Raw genomic sequence first — 12,083 nt, 5'->3', positions numbered from 1 at the left:
GAAGCGCGGATGAGAAGTGCTGTCCAGGGTGCGAAGCGTCGACCGTCTCAGCTCTCGAGTGTCCTGGTGCGCATGCGCGGGGCGATGGTGCGCGCGCCGCTGGCCTGCCTTGACGCGCTCGGTGTCACGTAGGCGCGCGTGACGTCAGAGCCTTGGAATGCGGCTCTTTGTTGGCGGAGTCCCGTTAGGTCCGACCTGTTGCTGCCTGCCTGCGTGCACGTGTTTGGGGCCTGACGTCATGCTGTGAGGGTTGTCTGGTTTATGGCCCTGTTGTAAACCGGTCCCTGGCTAAGTGCGGGTCTGGCTTTCATCCCTGTTTATGGCGGTCGAGTAGAACAGGTTTTTCCCGCTCGACCCTTGGCCTTTGTTCTGAGTTGGCGTCGGTCCGTCGGCCTGGGCTGGAATTGTTTGGCTCAGTTTCTCCTCGGGTATCGGATCGCCGTGTCGATGTTTCTTCTTAAGTGCTTCTCGGTACTTGGACGATTTATTGCTTCCGTCTGTTTATTGTACCGAGGTCCGGGGCTGTTTAGTCTAGAGCGTATCTTAACTATGCAAAATCTTATCTTTACTAGGATGAGCGCTCAGCGGGTGTTTATGTTAGGGTTCGCCTACGAACCTTCGTTTAAGTGCTTCGAGTCCCGCTGGCCGCTCTGGTTACAGTTATTTATTTATTCTAACAAATGTGGTTATTCCTAAGAAGTGCACGTGGTCGAGCGCTGGACGTGCGGAATGTCACGTAGGCCTGCTGAAGGCGTATTTCGGATGAAGGGATAAGGTTTCCCTTTTGCGCGTCGATGACGTGTACTCCTTTTATGTAATACATATATGAGTATGTTATATTTATGGGTAAGTTTATACGATTGTTTATTATATCGTTTATTTTATCATTCGTAATAAGACGGCATGATAATTATGAGTATGCATATATATGTGTACATTCCTAAATAGCGCGATGTGCGTGTATTTCTCATAGTGTAGTATATGATGAGCGGGCGAGCCAAGATGGCGGCCTCTTAGCACAACTGTGAATATGGCTTGCTGCCTGGTGCTTTCTGCCGGGTACGCCATGTTGCCTTGCTCTTTGTTTATAAGATATTATAATGTATTCCTATATTTTAGGTATAATACAAGTATGTGTTATGCTAATAGTAGTATACTCGAGGTAAGAGAGCAACAGTTTTAGTATGATAATAGGAAAAATATGTATATGGTAGACGTTCTTCCGGGGACGTCACACCCCCCTCCTTATTTGAAGGAAATAAGTTTTATTTCCGTAAAAGATCTTAGCGGCGTTCACTAAACCAAGTTAAGATCTTTTGCTCTCTGTTGTGCTCTTTCCTCGAGCTTCTTCAACTCTATGTCAGAATTCAAGTCTAGATTTTCTGGAAAGTGAATTGACTGTGACGGAACGTGGTAAATTATTTTATTCAGTGGTTCCGTCTGCTCCTGGGCGTCAGTCGTCATTGGTTGATCGGTCTTTTGTCCTCGTAGGTGCATTAACAGATGCGTCACCGAGTCCCACAGTGAGGCTATCAAGTGGTAACTGCACCCATATGCTGTGTGGAGCGTGTAACCATGTATGCATGTGTCGATTAAGAATTTCAGCAGTGCCCATACGGCCCAGATCCCCCATATTCCTCCGACGACACTCCCGAAGGTGGTGAATCCAGTAAATAGTCTTTTTGCCGTTGATTCTGCTATTCGCGTTAGAGTCTTTTCGTCTAACAAGTTATACATATTGATTGTTCCCGTCCCGATGGTCTCGCCTCGGGCGCCTCTGGATATGGTGTCGAGTAGTGCAGGTTTCTCTGCCGGAAACATGATGTGTTCCCGTAATTCTTGCAATTCCTCCTCAGTGTAAATTCCGCTTGATCCCAGGGGTCCAGGATTACTATATTTCCAATTCATGTTTGTCAAGGGCTTGAGTTTCTGCGGTACCTTGGCTTCGGATGCCCTAGGTGTGAACTTGTACCACGTCTCTTCTACCTTAAACATTGGCGGCACGACCTCGTTGCAGCTCCTCCTGGTTCCGGTCTTCACGAGAATCCTCGATTTGGGTCGCAGGAACATGCTCTCATTTTGGTGATTCACAGGAAGATCATTGTAACATTCTGCCGTCTTGCGGAATTCCACTTCTACTGGGATGCACTTCATGATATAGATTACTTCGCCGGCTATTGTTGCAAAATAGCCGGGGCCCTTCATTAGGTTAAAGGCAAAACTGTCAGGTGATAATTCAGCGAGATTTAATGCATTTTTCAGCACCTGTTGTTCTAATTTACATTTCTGCTCGATCACGTCCCTGTATAGGTTGGTGGTCTGCGTTCTGATGTGTTTTTCTACATAAATGAATTTTGAATTGATGTATGAAAAGATGTCGATGTTTGATACTGCTAATCTTGATCGTTGTTTGAAGACTTCCGTTGGACTGGTCTCAAAGATAAATAGACGGGGGTGCTCTGTGTTTATGATTTTATAGCCGCAAATGGTGGCTCTGGACCTTTCCATTAGCGCGAAGGTTGTGTCACCTGTCTGTAGCGAGTAAACGGTTGGAGAGTCCGTCGCGTTCGTTCGGTCTGCGTATCCCGTGTATAGTACGTCATATTTGTCAAATTTACATTCGTCGAGGGGCGTTGTTGTCCAGTAGGTATGGCCACCCTCATCGTCGATGCACTGCCCGTCTCCAAAAGGGCAGGTTGTTCCACTCTTCAGCAAAATTTGATTGTTGGAGATCTTGACGTTCGCCGTGTACGAGTAGACCGAAATCTTGATTACTGCCTGCACGACAGCGCTTTCCCACTGTCCATAACCGTCATTGTAATATTGCCCTTGGCAGGTACCGTCAGAGGTAAGGCTGCCGGCCAAGGTGGCGTCGCGTAGCGTCGTTACGTTTGTTGGGATCTCGACCAAATGCGTCTGTGACCCGAGGGTTAGCGTACCTGTGCGATGTAGCGTCTCGCATGCCTCCCTTGAGATTCTTGGAAGGTAAGCCTTTCTTCCTCCGTCGGTCACCGAGTTGTGTGAAAATTGTCCGCATCGATAAACTGTTCTGTCGATCTCCACTTTGCATTGTAAGACTTGCGCCTGTTTGTATTCCGTGAGTTGGAGCAATTGTATAAACGTTCGTTCGTTTTGTGTCTTGTCGTGTTCCAAATCACATTGGTCGATGTCTAGTAGATTTATAGTTGTTACGTTAAGGGCAGCTCCGCCACAGTCATACCCGATTAATGCATGGGCCCCCTTCAACCAACAAATGGTAGTGAGGAGTACGAGGACGGACCTCATGGCTGGGGTTTGCATTGACCCTGTAACGTATGTCATAATACCTATAAATTCTGACGTCTACTCTTAAATCTGCTTAGTGTACAAAATTATACGGCGTCTTTGAACATCTGACTGCCTACATAGTTAACAATTGGGCCGGAGACGGTGTACTTGGACACTTCGCCGTCCATGCCTTTACCCACGTACGTGTACGCTTCGTTTAGATCTGGGTGAAATAGCACTGATATGTGGGTTTCGTCCGGGCGGGCGAAAAACACATCTAATACTTGATCTACTATGCCTCTTTGGCTGCGAATTCTTTTATAATACGTTCTGTAGTCGCCTTCACCCAAATCTGTTATTTTTATCATTTCCCCAAGTAATGACTTGAAAGCTTCATTGGCCTTAAAATATAGTGTTATTGTAACCTTGTACATTATGATTTTAATGTTTGTGACTGGGTATGGTAGTGTCTGCGGCTTTTCAATGAAAACTACTTCGAGATGATCGTCTTCCTCATTAGCCGGGAGCTTCATTATATTATTGTGTTCTTACTTTCTAGTGATTCCTGTGGACAGAATAATAAAGGATAGGTGCGATTATGCCTTTGCCTTTTTCAGTTTGTCCAGGTGGACCACCCTAGTTCTATTTTCAACAAGAATTTTTACATTATTATTGGGAAGAACTTCTATTACTTCGTGCGGACCAGTATAATGGTCAGCGAATTTGTTCTTTCTGGGCTCCTTTAGGAGGAACACCAGATCTCCTGGTTTTAATTGTAGCAATTTGATTTTATTATCATAGTAACGTTTATACTTGTGTTTTGCTTGGGTTAAATTCTCTGCTGCGAGAGTCTGTATTTCATGGAGATTTTTACATAAATCTAACAAGTAGCCTTCGTACGTCCTATCTGATATGGTTTCTATTGCTGCGTAGCTCGAGGGCACTCTTGCCTCTCGGCCGAACACTAATTCGTACGGTGAAAACCTTGTGCTTTCATGAGTACTGGTATTATATGAAAACATTGCTAACTCTAGCCACTCGTCCCAGTCGTTCTTGTCCGTAACGAACTGTTTCAAATATTCTATTAGAACGTGGTGTGACCTTTCAATCGAACCATTTGACTGCGGGTGGAAAGCTGTGGTCCTGTTTTGTGTTATTCTAAATCGCTTTGTGATCGCCTTCATCAGTGAGCTAGTTAAATTGGCGCCCTGATCCGTGAGGATATGACGGGGTGCGCCGTAGATACAAATGAAGTTTTTTACTAAGCCATCAGCGATTGCCACCGAGTCGGTTTCTTTCAACGGGATTGCTAGCGAGTATTTGGTGAGGAGGTCTTGGATTGTTAAAATATGACTATTTCCTCGTTCTGTAATGGGCAGAGGGCCCACAACGTCCATGGAGATTTTCTCAAAGGCAGCGTCGGGAGTATCTGTTATTACCATTGGTTGCTTATGCTTTACTCGCGTGAGCTTCCTAGTGGCGCACTGCCAACACCTGCCTATATAATCTTGTACCTGGCGTTTCATATTCGGCCATGCGTACTTTTGCCTAATTCTACGGTAAGTTTTGGTCACGCCCTTGTGACCCCCTAGCGCAGATTCATGATTTTCTTGAATAATTCCGGCCCTAAGCTCCTCCGCCGGAGTTTGAATTAAGTCTTCGTAAATAGTCAGCGTGCAAGGACAATCGCTGAGTGCGATTTTTATCCTATTTAAAATTTCCTTCCACGAAATATTATCTATGAATGCTGTTCTGGCTAGTGCTATTTCTGCTAACTCTATTTCCATAATTACGTCTAACAGAGATGCCAGAGCTTCTTTAAATATTTCTCTGTCGAGGTGCCTTTTTGTTGATTCTTTGATTGGCAAACATATAATGTTTCTATTGTCCTTTTGCATTAGCCTAGCTCTTCCTAGTGCTAAATCCTCTAATTTTGGTATCTTGAATTTACTGAATAGATCGTGCGCTCCGCGGTCTATAGGTTCACCTTGCTGCGAGACGAAGCAGACCACGTTCCCTTTGTGAATTGACAAGTTTTCTTTACTCCTAGTGATCTTTAATTCGGGGTCTGCAGCGAGCTCGTAGGGCTGCGAACCTGGTTCTATGATTTCGTCGGAGTCGCTTACGTCGCTGTCGACGCATTCATGCTCGTTACTGTGCTCGGAACCTGAATCTGAGTCTTCGTCAGCATCGGTTGCTTGATTTTCTACAGGGGTGTCCTGGCCTATTACGTCAAAGGCTTTGTCCCTGTGATCTAAACTCGTCGACGCTTCCGGAAGGGAAATTCTACTGGTGTCCCCCCCTTTCTCCTGCTCCATCGTTTCGACTATGGGGTCTAAACCCGTGCTTTGATATTGGGGCGGCTCGTTTCCGAACTGTCCCAGAGGTGAACTTTCCCGATTGTCTGTCGAGGTTGGCTCAGTGGTCTCAACGTTGGGTGGAGGCAAAGCGTATATATGTATCTTGAAAGGTTGTTTGAACACCTTGTTGATTAGTTTTATTACGGTCTTCCAGGACAGTTTGTCAAGACCACAACCTATCCTGGGCATCGCGAGACGATAGTCTGCATTTCTTTTACACGTGCGCCTGAGTTGAATCAGGGCTTTTTCTAGATTTTTCAACGTAGGCTTATCGTTGCTACGTTTTTTTGTTATTAGATAATAAACGAACCGCCTGCCCACCTGAAGCTGAGCCACTTCACCTACCTTGGCGTTCTGTTGTTTCAGTTCGTCAAGTCTACCAAATTTCTCCCGGAATTGCACTGCGATGCCGGCTCCCATATGCAGGTCCTCAGCTACGCAATGCACCAGCGAGAAATTTTCATCTACTGTAAATAGGTCTCCTGTCATTTCGGTCGTGACCGGAGGTAGCTCGAAAATGTCTTCGTTTGTGGTGTCGGTCTCGTCTGTCGTATCTAACTCTAGTGTCTGTATGATCGCGAGTTCGGGGTCCAACGGGGCTGGATCCGTATCGTCGACCGGATTTCTGGAGAGGGCGTCGGCGTTCGTATTCGCACGCCCTTCCTTATATTTTATTGTGCACTGAAACTCAGCTAGGAGGGTCTTCCACCTAATGAGTCGTGCACATGGGCTTTTATTTTTATGAAACCATGACAAGGCTTTTTGGTCAGATATTACGGTAAATTCTCTGCCGTAGAGGTACGGTCTAAAGTAATTCACGCACCAAACTACTGCTAAAAGTTCCTTCTCGAACGTAGAGTAATTTTTTTCGGCTGATGTTAACACCCGTGATACGTACGATATAGGTAAGTCTTTCCCAATTTCTCCCTGGCTCAGGACACCCCCGATTGCATAACCGGACGCGTCCGTTGTGACCAGGAAAGGTCGCTCGAAATCTGGGTACTGCAGGATCGGTTTCTCGCATAACCTGTCGCGTAAAAACTCAAAAGCTGATTGGTGTTGTTCTTTCCATTCAAAGCTTTCCCCTTTTTTGAGAAGGTTCGTGAGCGGTTTCGCGATCTTAGAAAAACCCGGTATGAACCGTCTGTAATAACCTGCTAGCCCTAAAAATTGCTTGATGTTTTTAGCATTTTTGGGAACTGGAAATTTTTCCACGGACTCGATTTTCTTTGGGTCCGGTTCCACACCTACGTCGCTGATCACGTGTCCTAAGTAAGTAACTTCGTGTCTGAGAAATTCACACTTGTCTGGTTGTAAGGCTAGGTTTGCCTTCCGCAATCTACTCATTAATCGCGTGACTTTTCGCTCGTGTTCTTCTAAAGTAGACGCGTATATTACTATGTCATCCAGGTATACGAACAGCTCTATGCCCTGCGATCCTAACAACACTTGGTCCATTAGTCTCTGGAAAGTAGCTGGCGCATTCTTCAGCCCGAATGGCATACGCGTGAATTCATAATGCCCGTGCGGTGTCGAGAAGGCGGTTTTGGGAGCGTCCTTCTCGTCCATTTGTATTTGATGAAAGCCCGATGCTAAATCGAATACCGAAAAATACCGGGCATTCCCTAACTGGTCAAGGATTTCGGTGATGTTGGGCAACGGATATGCGTCACCTATCGTTTTTTCGTTCAATCTACGATAATCTATCACGATCCTCCATCTCTTATTTCCCTTCGAATCGGCCTTTTTCGGTACGATCCAAAGTGGCGAACTGTAAGGCGATACCGATGGCTTGATTACGCCATTCTGTTCCATTTCGGTCACCTGCCTAGCTATTTCGTCCTTGTGGACGGGCGGAAATCTGTATTGCTTAGTGTGCACCGGTAGGTCATCGGTGGTAGCTATTTTATGTTTCATGACACCTGTGCATCGGAGCTTGTCGTCCGGCAGATGAAAGACATCTGCGTTTTCTCGAACTATCCTGGCTACACTGTCTTTTTCCTCATCGTTAAGATGATCTAATCTCAATAATTTCGTAATAGTTTCGGAGCGTCTAGAGAGTTTCTCGTAGGAGTCAGTAACGTCTGTTATCGAACATTTGTTTATGGTAATGTGTTCGGTCTCCCCTAACGGTATTGCTTCGCTCGTATCCAGCAGTTCTACGGTGGGGACTGGTATAAGTTTGTCCTCCTCCGTGGTGTTTACCGCGCGGATCGTTGCCCTACCTCCGTCATCCTTAACAATAGCGTTCCCTATATAGACTCCCTTGCAACTGTCAAGAAGGGGTACATATCCTTCTTTGATACTATCTTCACTAATTTTAATAGGGAAGGCTATGTTCGTACGCTTGGGCACGAGGACGGTTTCTCTATCATTAAAATAAACGGATTTGTTCAGTACTTCGAGGCATTGGTCCGCGTAGTTAACATTGGCTTCGAACTGGGTAAGGAAAGCTGACCCTAGGATACCGTCACTTTTGATGGGAAAGGTATTCTCAACTACGTGAAAATCCGTTTTGAAACCAAACATTTCCAATTCCGTTGCTCCTAAACTATAGTGTGGTACATCTCCTATTCCTATAATAGTGATACGCCTCTTGGGGTTCACTTTACGAAAGTCCTTTACATTAGAGGCCTTTACGATATTGGCCTCCGCTCCCGTATCTATCATGAAGTCAATTGCGGTTTTCGTATCTTTGGAATCTAAATTTACTGTAGGTATTTTTCCTTTTAAGTAGAGGCAGATGGACCTGTTTCCACCCCCTCTGTCTCTATGGCATTGGCCCTTGTTACTCGGGGGCTGCCAGTGTTCCCCGAGGGCCCTGCTCCGTTTCCCGAGTTGTTTCGGCTAATTGTTTCATGGTATCTACGTTTACGGCATTCGTTGTATGAATGTCCTATGCTCTTGCAGTAGCTACATTCGACTACGTTGGTATTTCGCGCTGTCGACTGTTGACTCGACGGCGGTTTGTTCTTGTAACAATTTGCTGTGCTGTGGGTCGACCGCCCGCACAGCGTACACGATTCTCTATTTTCCACGGGTCTGCTTACCGCGGGTCTCCTAATCGCTCGGCACTGATCGGTTAGGTGATTACTACGGCCGCAATGTTTACACGGCTCTGCGTTATTACTCTCGGCCCTGCTCGCGCCGCGGCTCCTAGCCCGATCTCTATCTAATTCTAATGCCTTGCTGGCATCTATAGCCCTTTCGTAGGCTGTCTTCAGGTTGGAGTAACCTTTGATCAATACTGCATTCCGGCAGTCGCTCGGTAGTCCGCCGACAAATGCCTCGCAGACCTCCTCATCTAACCTGATTATCTCTGCATTGGTTAGCTCGCGGTTCTTCCTTCGTTCCGCTTCTATTAATCCCGTTTTTATGTCGCGGGTTCTCCCTATGTAATCTAGCACGTGTTCATCAGCGTATTTATACAGCTGACCAAGCTCTCCACGGTAATGATTCGCGGATCTAATGGGCGCGAACACTTCCGTGAGTTTGTCCAAGAGTCCTTGCAGGGTTGCAAAACTCTCGTCTTCGATTACTGCGTATGCTCGATCGGCGAGCTTGCTTCTGATGAGGCGCGTGAGGTACCCCTCCAAGCTGGGTGTTACCATCTCGAGTGCCCTCTTGCACGCCCGATTAAACTGCATTACGGTGATGTTTTTCCCGTCAAATTTTGGGACTACCGCTAACGCGTCTTTAACCGATATGGATTGCTCCGCTAACGGCAGAGTAGGAGGAACGGGTGCCTGTACGGTGTTAACGACTTGAGTAACTTGGGGGCGGGTGATTCCCGAGATCTTATCCTTCAGGGCCTGCTCCCTTTTCTTTAACTGTTCCTCGCGCTCAGCTAATTTCCTCCTTCTCTCCCGGTACGGATCTGCTAACGCGGCCTGGTACGCGAGTTCTTGCTCCTGCAATTCTAATTCGCGCTCCCAAATCTCTTGCTCGCGTAATTGTATTTCCAAGTCCTTATCGAGGACTAATTCTTCCGGCACGCCTGGCTCACCTAATTCTTGAGGTCCCAGGTCCGGACCTGCTATTCCTCCGCGTAGATTTTTGAGTTTCTCGCGGTTCTCCTTTTGAATGCGTCTGATCAACGCTTCTCTAGCTAACGCTTCCGCTTCTAAATTCAAATCTTCATCGTCAGTTGGGACGGAAACCACTGACTTTATTGAAATGTGATCATTTTCTGAATTGAGGGCGTTTCTACCAATCGCTCCTCTGCTGAGTGGATCAGGGCGGTAACTGTCCACAGGGTTAGGTTTTTGAGGCGCCACAGATTTTCTTAAGTCGCCTTTCTTTCTTTCTGCCTTCTTTTTGAAGTGCAGAATTTCTGCTTCTAACCTTAATTCATCCTTACTCCGCGTACACACTGGACCGGGTTCCTTAAATGTAGCGTCTGTGGCTAATTCTATGCTTTGGGTAACTGCCCTATCTGTGCCGCGTGAATTTTGCGCTACGAGAAGTTGTACTTCCCGATCTATTTCTGCCTTCCTACGGAGGAGTTCGGACAGCTGTGTGTCCTCTACAGGACCTAACCGCGGTTCATCCATTTTCGAACGGCCCGTCGCTTCGTTAGTGTCCCTAATTTTAACGTCTGTCACGCTCGCGGAGAGCTGTGCAGGATTTTTAGAATCGTCTACCTTGCTCGTTTTGAACTGCGTAGGATATTTGATTTCTTCTACTATGCCTTTTGTTGGCTGTGTAGGATGTGGTACGTCTTGCGCGGGGCCCTCGGTCGGGTTGTGCCGCTGCGTTTTTGTATTTGCGTTCGCGATTTCTTTCGCCTCGAGCTCGGCGAGCCTGGCAAGTTTCTTTTGAACTTCTTCGGATAACCCCGCGTCTTTACTCGATTCAATCGCGCGCTGTTTTTTCTCTAATTCAGCTTCTTGTTGTCTGAATTGTTCGCTAAGATGTTTTGACTTCTTATCTATTTCTGCTTGACGTTCCTCTAACGCTTCTTTTTCTTTTTGGAGCCTCTTTTCCTTATTGGAAACCTCCTGTTTTATGAATTCTATATCGGTCTCCGTATATTTAAGTTGTAAGCTATCATCTACTGATGCGCCGCTTTCCTTTTTGCTACCTGTTCTAGTTTCGATAGGCATATTGGTTTCGCGTGTGAATCTTTATCCTATTTATAGAAATAATCTCAAGCGTGTGGAGTCCCCGTGTGATTCGCTTTTATTGTATTTGTCGAGCGTTATTTCGCGATTCCGTCCGTAGTTTGTGCGTTCGTCCCGATCGCGTTCTTTGCGGCTGAGGTGAGTTTTCTTGCTACTCCCGTTACGCGTGTGTTGCGAAGTTCGGTTCACTGTCTTTGCTACTTTCGCGGATCTCGTCTTTAATAACTCGCACCGATTATTTTTAGTTGAATTCGGATTTTAACAAAATCAATTTTTAAACGAATCCCACCGCTGCCACCAGAAATTTTATTGCCTGTGACGTCCCAGACGCACTAGTCAACAAAAAAAACAATTCTTAACGTTGACGCACGCGGAGCGACACTGCAATAACGGAGCCCTGTTTTATTTGAGGGACCCGGGCCCCCGCTATGGATTATATTCGTCGTTTAGGATAATATGGGGTAACGTAAATGAGCGTCTTACCTTTAGTCGAGGTAGATGGTCTCTGGTTCGGAGTCCAGGTCGATAACTTCCGGCTCTTCTACCCAGTCGTATACGGTTGGTACAGGGAACAGCTTCCTCCTAATGTCGATTTGCTCGTATAACAGCCCCTCGCTGACTCTAGTAACCGTCTGTATAACTTCACGTTCTACCCCGTGAGTTGAGAACGGGTGGTCAACCTTGGGTTGGCTGGATGCGTGCGACGAGAAAGAGCCCGATTCTTCGTTAGAGCTAGGTTGTGTATAGATCGGAAGGATCTCAACTGGACCGTTGATACGTTTGATTCTGGCTTGTAATATAGCTTGCTTCTTAGCCCGTAGTCGTCGGCCTGCGCGATGTCTATTCTTACGACCGTGACGTTTACTGGACTTTGACATCTACCGATATAGAAAGGGGTAGGAGTTAATTAACTTGGAAAAGCTAGTTTTACAAGCTTAATTAAGTCAGCGTCTCCGCTAACAACCAATGTTAATGTGGGTAAAAGGGAATTACCTTGGATTATTCACTGACTCTAGTTTTAGGTTCAAGAAATGAGAACTCGATGAAATAAATCTTTGTGTTTGGTATATTGTTACAGATAATTCGAAAAAGGTACAATGTTTAATATTCTAGTCGCGTATATTAAGAGTTTACGTTAAACAGAGCGCTTAAGCTATAGCGAATGTATACTAGTTCTAAACGTGCAAGTCAACTGTGCGACTCGTAGAGATTTACAAGAAACTAGCGAATGCGTACAAGTTCTAAACGTGCAAGCTAACTGTGTAACTCGTAGAGATTTACAAGAACTCGACTGGTCTGCTTGAAGCGCGGATGAGAAGTGCTGTCCAGGGTG

The 12,083-nt window shown here is 46.1% G+C and overlaps 1 protein-coding gene across 1 annotated transcript; it reads right to left on the bottom strand.

Annotated features, from left to right (window-relative positions):
- Positions 1-8,356: 8,356 nt before the first annotated feature.
- Positions 8,357-10,732, bottom strand: LOC124224138 (caldesmon-like). The gene has a single exon (XM_046636556.1). The coding sequence runs from the start codon at positions 10,730-10,732 to the stop codon at positions 8,357-8,359; it is 2,376 nt and encodes a 791-aa protein (XP_046492512.1).
- Positions 10,733-12,083: the final 1,351 nt, after the last annotated feature.

The sequence above is a fragment of the Neodiprion pinetum genome, unplaced genomic scaffold (genome assembly GCF_021155775.2).
Source record: "Neodiprion pinetum isolate iyNeoPine1 unplaced genomic scaffold, iyNeoPine1.2 ptg000101l, whole genome shotgun sequence".
NCBI lineage: Eukaryota > Metazoa > Arthropoda > Insecta > Hymenoptera > Diprionidae > Neodiprion > Neodiprion pinetum.
This window is presented reverse-complemented; position numbering and strand designations above follow the sequence as displayed.